General features: G+C 46.5%; 1 protein-coding gene across 1 annotated transcript in view; it reads left to right on the top strand.

The window, feature by feature from the left end:
* LOC120910502 (oocyte zinc finger protein XlCOF7.1-like) overlaps nt 1-3,779 on the top strand; it is a 9,673-nt gene extending 5,894 nt beyond the window's left edge. Inside the window, exons 4-5 of the mRNA XM_040322260.1 lie at nt 1,006-1,038; nt 2,863-3,779. Coding sequence (XP_040178194.1) covers nt 1,006-1,038; nt 2,863-3,779 — 950 coding nt within the window. The remainder of the gene's footprint in view (nt 1-1,005; nt 1,039-2,862) is intronic.
* Nucleotides 3,780-7,500: the final 3,721 nt, after the last annotated feature.

Below are 7,500 nucleotides of genomic sequence, written 5' to 3'. Positions count from 1 at the left end.
AAGGTACGTTTTAATAAATAGCGATGATAACTATCACAGTGAACTAAGGAATGAACAGATCACTAACCATACCAAGTAATTGGCATTAGGGGGAAGTCATTTTGACGTATCGCGTAGGGCGGAGCACAGAGCCTCGGGTGTCTATGCAGAGTCGATGTTCTGTGTCTCCCATTGGACCCATGTTAGGTGGTCCCTTACAGTCTGTGTTGGTCTACTTTTAAATTGCCCGTTGATATACTAGAGGTTAGCAACACCCAGCAATTCTGTTATTGTTTGCTTTGGGGGCCCCTCCTAGATTGTCCACCGCAGAATCAAGTTGTTACGGGTAAAGTTCTGCTTTAATAAAAAGTGTTGATAACTCTCACAGTGAACTAAGGAATGAACAGATCACTAACCTAACTGACTAATCGGCATCAGGGGGAAGTCATTTTGACGTAACACGTAGGGTGGAGCGCTGAGCCTCAGATGTCTATGCAGAGTCGTTGTTCTGTCGTTCCCATTGAACCCATGTTAAGTGACAGTTGATCTACTAGAAGATAGCAACACCCATCATTGTGTCAATTGTTTGCTTTGGGGGCCCCTCCTAGGTTGTCCACTGCAGAATCAAGTTTTTATGGGTAAAGGTACGCTTTAAATAAACAGTGATGATAACTATCACAGTGAACTAGGGAATGAACAGTATCACTAACCTTGCCATGTAATTTGTATCAGTGGAAGTCATTTTGACGTAACGCGTAGGGCGGAGTGCTGAGCTCACAGGTGTCTATGCAGAGTCAATGTTCTGTCTCTCCCATTGGACCCATGTTAGGTGACCCCTTACATTCTCTGTTGGTCTACTTTTAAATTGCCCATTGATATATTAGAGGTTAGCAACATCCAGCAATTCTGTCAATTGTTTGCTTTGGGGGCCCCTCCTAGATTGTCCACCGCAGAACCAGCACCACCTCGATCCCCTCAACATCTCATAAACACAATGTATTCAGTCAGTGTTTGTGTTTCCTTCAGATGGATCCAGTAATGGGAACCCACCAGAGAGATGTCCCCATCCTCTGTATTCCCGGGACTCCACACAGGAGGATCAAACCATCCCTCACCATCATCAGGTAGGTGGGGCTATGTTGATCTCAAGCTTGACTTGATTGTATTTGATTATGTTCTTCTATATATTTTATGTAATTTTCTGTAGGTTTTTAGTGCTTACCATCATTTTGTGATTTTAGGGGGATGATCTGAAAACTGAGGTTAACACAGAAGACACATATGTGATTGGTGATCAGCTGTCTGAGAAGGAAGCTGAAATGATGGTGACAATTACCAAGGAGGACCTGTCTCTAGATATCAGCACAGGTAAGTATCATATACAAAAAAATGAATTACTCCACAATTTTATTTTACTTCATTTAAGATACGCATATCGACCCAAAAAAACGAAAGAAAGTTTTTAACACTATACAGTGAGGGGAGGCTCAATTATAAATAGTGGACCAGTAAAGTAGGAATGATAATTTTGTTTGTAATGTATTGTAAGCTGGCCTGGAAAGGTCTTCATTTCGTGATTACTCGTTTTCTATGTTGCTTCATCAACATAGAGAACGTCTCCATTTTTATATATAAGATCGTGAATTTACCTATCCTACCACCTAATGTGTCCAATGAATGTGGTGGAGGTATTGCATACTGTTTGATAGATCAATCTCCACTCCTCTCCAAAAGATCACAGTCCTTCTATTTACGGTAATACCCAATAAATGAGGTGGAGATACTGAACGCCAAATATAAAGTAGTTGTTTGTTCCTCAGGTACTCTTCATCATATATAAAGGTCCATCTCCATTCCTCAATACTGTATAACGTCATGTCCCCAACAAATGAGGAGGAGATACTGTACACCATATGAAAGGTCCATCTTCGTTTCTCAATATAATGTCATGTTCCCAACAAATGAGGAGGAGATACTGTACACCATATGAAAGGTCCATCTCCATTCCTCAATATAATGTCATGTTCCCAACAAATGAGGAGGAGATACTGTACACCATATGAAAGGTCCATCTCCATTCCTCAATATAACGTCATGTTCCCAACAAATGAGGAGGAGATACTGTACGCCATATGAAAGGTCAATCTCTATTCCTCCGTATAACGTCATGTTCACAACAAATGAGGAGGAGATACTGTACACCATATGAAAGGTCCATCTCCATTCCTCAATATAATGTCATGTTCCCAACAAATGAGGAGAAGATACTGTACACCATATGAAAGGTCCTTCTCCATTCCTCAATATAATGTCATGTTCCCAACAAATGAGGAGAAGATACTGAGATTACAGGCTTGGCTGGCTTAAATCAGGTTTGGTCTCCACCCAGAGATTGGCCACATTAATCACCTTGCAGGTGGACAGACAGACATGAAGAAGGCCATGTGAAAGGTCTATCTCTATTCCTCAATATAACGTCATGTTCCCAACAAATGAGGAGAAGATAATGTACATCATATAAAAGGTCCATCTCCATTCCTCAATATAACGTCATGTTCCCAACAAATGAGGAGGAGACAATGAGATTGCAGGCTTGGCTGGCTTAAATCAGGTTTGGTCTCCACCCAGAGACTGGGCACATTAATCACCTTGAAGGTGGATAGACAGACATGGAGAAGGCCATATGAAAGGTCTATCTCTATTCCTCAATATAACGTCATGTTCCCAACTAATGAGGAGGCGATACTGTACACCATATGAAAGGTCCATCTCCATTCCTCAATATAACATCATATTCCCAACAAATGAGGAGGAGATAATGACAGGTCCATCTGTACTGCTCAATATAACATCATGCTCAAACCTCAAAATTATTTTCAACAGGTGGACACGGTGGCTGGAGTACTTCAGAGGAACATCTTATTTTACCTTCAGATTATAATGAAGATAATGGCATGGCACAATATTCTCCAGAAGGCCTTGGCACCCCATATATACATCACAGACTTGATGACATGGAGAGCTCAGCAGATTCTTTTATATATGAAGAATCCAATGACAAACCACATACTGTTATCCCAAATGTCCAGGCAAGTTGTCACAGTGGAGATGAATCGCCAGATCCTTCAATTCCCGAGGAATATTCTTATAATACTTTGGATACAGTCAACCCAATAAATCACACAGCCGAGCTTCCATTTCCATGTTCAGAGTGCGGGAAAGGTTTTAAAAGGAAGAAAGTGCTCCGCATACATCTGATGGGCCATGCTGGCAAGAAGATCTATTCTTGCCCGGAGTGCGAAAATTTGTACCTTTCAAATTGTGGCCTGGTAGCACACAAGAGACTTCATGCCGGCGAAAAGAACTTCAAGTGTCCTGAGTGTGGAGAGTGTTTCGGCCTCAAATCACAACTCACTGCTCACCAGAAAGTCCACTCTGAGCCCTTCTCCTGTTCTGAGTGTGAGAAAACCTTCCGAAAAAGACAGCAACTGACTCGGCACCAGAGAACGCACACGGGGGAAAAGCCCTACTCGTGTTCTGAGTGTGGAAAGTCTTTCACTCTCAGAATGCACCTCAAAAGACACCATTTGGTCCACACTGGAGTGAAGCCCTTTTCTTGTCCTGAGTGTTGGAAATCCTTCTCCACTAAAGCAAACCGTGACAATCATTTAAGAATTCACACTGGCGAGAGGCCTTATTCCTGCGCAAATTGCTGTAAACGCTTTGCGCGGAGAGAGACACTGGTTGTCCACCAAAGAAACCACTGTAAAAGTTCCAGAGGCCTTTCAAAAGCTGTATAGTCTTGTCTGTAGAATGATAGCTTGGAATAGAATAAAGAGCTCTCTGCAGGGACAACCCAATCCCTACACCAGGTCCACTCACAGGTGCCGAGGCTCGATGTTTCCCAACACACTCCAATGCAGCAGTAGTAAGAAGAGCCTGCAAAACTGTAATCCTTGAAGTATCGTTTATTGGTACATCAGAGTGACAATAAAACAATAATGCTGACGCGTTTCGGCAAGAGCCTTAGTCGTAGACGACTAAGGCTCTTGCTGAAACGCGTCAGCATTATTGTTTTATTGTCACTCTGATGTACCAAAAAAACAACACTTCAAGGTTTACAGTTTAGAGCATAGATCACATCACAAAGGAAATTGCAACGTTTCGGAGCCGCGCAAGGACCCCTTCGTCAGGCATGTGATGACACGTGCCTGACGAAGCCACATGCCCATGCGATCACATGCCTGACGAAGGGGTCCTGCGTGGCTCCCAAACGTTGCACTTTCCTTTGTGATGTGATCTCTTTCATTAAAACTTTTGGACGGAAGTTGCTGATTCATGGTGTGCTGGCGAATATGTACGCCTCTTTTATCATTTGGTCCAGGGCTCATTTCCTTCCTTTGTTTCTCCTCCTCACCCAGGAGTAGATTTATTGCCTCCAGAGCTTCTAGCATGGCCAGCACTGCGTGTTCATCACGGGTTCCAACTAGTGTGTAAAAACTGACAAGACAGCTGAGGTTTGTAGTTCTGCATCAGAATATTGCAATAGGGCCCCTTGGTTTGTAGTTAAGCCCTTGCTGGGAACCCTGACTTCTAATACAGAAGAGAGAGAAATACCCAAATGTTTATTTTTTTATGTCTATTTTTATTTTGTTTATTAAAACTTTATAAAAAAAAGTACTGATGTATAATTGTGCGTAGTCATTATTTATGTTGTAATATTCGATTACTGCCACAGTAATAAAAGTTCTCCTTTGGTAAACCATAGGGTGGACTCTTTGTTTTGTTTCATATGTACTTTTACTATTGACCACAATTACTTGTTCTTCTTCGGAAACCCTACATGGGTGAATTATTGGAATTTGGCCTTTGGAGAAGGCCAGTTTGTAACCACTGCTTCCTGGGAGAGCTGGGTGACTTTAATTCCATCAGAATAGGTCCCACAGATGTTCAAACTTCTAGCTCTCCTGGGAAGTATGACAATGATACTCTGCCTCCCAGAGGCATCAGAAACTGAGCTGATGTAAGTAGGGTTGTCCCGATACCACTTTTTTAGGACTGAGTACGAGTACCGATACTTTTTTTCAAGTAGTCGCCGATACCGAATACCGATACTTTTTTTAAAATGTGTCCCCAAATGCAGCGATGTCCCCCCACAGATGCAGCCATGTCTCCCCCCATCCAGCCATTGTCTCCCCCCATGCAGCCAGCGTCACCCCCCATGCAGCCAGCGTCACCCCCCATGCAGCCATTGTCACCCCCCATGCAGCCAGCGTCACCCCCCATGCAGCCAGAGTCACCCCCCATGCAGCCAGCGTCACCCCCCATGCAGCCAGCGTCTCCCCCCAACCAGCCATTGTCTCCCCCCATGCAGCAATGTATCCCCCCATCCAGCCATTGTCACCCCCCATCCAGCAATGTATTCCCCCAGCCATTGTCACCCTCCATGCAGCCATTGTCACCCCCCATCCAGCCATTGTCACCCCCCATCCAGCAATGTATTCCCCCAGCCATTGTCACCCCCCATGCAGCCAGCGTCACCCCCCATGCAGCCAGCGTCACCCCCCATGCAGCCAGCGTCACCCCCCCGTCACCCCCCATCCAGCCAGCGTCACCCCCCATCCAGCAATGTATCCCCCCATCCAGCCATTGTCACCCCCCATCCAGCAATGTATTCCCCCAGCCATTGTCACCCCCCATGCAGCCATTGTCACCCCCCATCCAGCAATGTATTCCCCCAGCCATTGTCACCCCCCATGCAGCCATTGTCACCCTCCATGCAGCCATTGTCACCCCCCATGCAGCCATTGTCACCCCCCATGCAGCCAGCGTCACCCCCCATGCAGCCAGCGTCACCCCCCATCCAGCCAGCGTCCCCCCATGCAGCCAGCGTCACCCCCCATGCAGCCAGCGTCACCCCCCATGCAGCCAGCGTCACCCCCCATACAGCCAGCGTCACCCCCCATCCAGCCAGCGTCCCCCCATGCAGCCAGCATCACCCCCCATCCAGCCAGCGTCCCCCCATCCAGCCACCGTCTCCCCCCATCCAGCGTCTCCCCCCATCCAGCGTCTCCCCCCATCCAGCCATGTCACGCTTACCTGCATCCCCGCTGCCGCCGACTCTGTAATACGGGCGGGAACATTACTTTGAACTTTGAATCTCTGTTATGATTGGCGCCGCGCTGCGTATAGACACTCCCCCTCGCTCGGGATTGGACAGTTCACCCGAGCGAGGGGGAGTGTCTATGCGTGGTGCGAATCATTACAGCTATTCAAAGCTGTAATGTTCCCGCCCGTATTACACAGTCGGCGGCAGCGGGGATGCGGAGAATGGCGGCGGATTACGGCGTTACGTGGCGGCGGGCGGCGTTCGGCGGCGGGCGGCGGCAAGTATTCTATTTATGTATCGGGGCGGGGTATCGGCGTCTGAGTACCGCCGAAAAAACTCGGAATCGGTCCCGATACCGATACTAGTATCGGTATCGGGACAACCCTAGATGTAAGTATACATTATGTGCCCCCCCCCCTCCTGTGGCCTTGGATCCCACCAGCTGTTCACCTGTATTACCACAGACATGGCTTAAATTGGAAGTCAAGGGGTTGAACTAAGAAGGTTCATCAAGAAACGAGGCATCAATGAAGGTGGGCACAGATACCCGACAGAGTGCTTATGAGGATTTTTGGTGGCTCAATGAGATGGGCTAAAGTTAGACACAAAGGAGTTTCTGGGTCCAGATCCTTACAGTAAGGGCCATCTTTAAGGCAGGGCAAAAGGGGCAGCTGACCTGGGCCCTGTCATTGTTGTGGGGCACAAAGCAGCTGTGTCATGTGGTCTGTCCCGGTATCTCAGTGTGAAGCGCTGCTACTAATGCTGCCCAGCTCTGCCCTATTGTTGTGTACAGATGACTCACCTGCAGACCCTGTGTTTACATGTAAATAACCATCATTCATATGTAAGAAACGGGAGCATTCATATGTAAATAGCTGAGGCCGGCAGCATTCATATGTAAATAAAGGCGGCATATATTATGGCCCTCTGCAGTGAAGAGATGATGTGCTGTAACCAATCAGTGAGCAGTATTACTGTACAGTAATCTCTAGCAACTAATCAACAAGAAGACAAGAAGAAATCATGTGCTGTAACCTCTAGCAACTAATCAGTGAGCCGTAATGTGTGCTGTAACCTCTAGCAACCAGTCAGTAAGTGGTAATGATATGCTCTAACCTCTAGCAACCAATCACAATCACTGCCTGATCTGATACAGTAAACTATTATTTCCAGTGTCATCATTCTTTTTCTGCAGAAGATGTTAAAAAAAGAGAAATAAGGGTAGGGCACCCCTTGGGAGCCACTGGTGAACTGAGCCAGGCACACAGCATCTTCTACTCACTAAATGGAACAGTCTAGGGAGTGTCTTTTAGGGTTTTATTGGAACGGTGAACTTGGATGGGGTGAAGGGAGCATGGGACACCCCAAAACTGGTGAACTGAACCCTTTGAGGATTCTTTAGCTTGCTGAGC

The sequence above is a fragment of the Rana temporaria genome, chromosome 8 (genome assembly GCF_905171775.1).
Source record: "Rana temporaria chromosome 8, aRanTem1.1, whole genome shotgun sequence".
NCBI lineage: Eukaryota > Metazoa > Chordata > Amphibia > Anura > Ranidae > Rana > Rana temporaria.
Note: the sequence above shows the minus strand (reverse complement) of the source record. Positions and strands in the feature narration are given on the sequence as shown.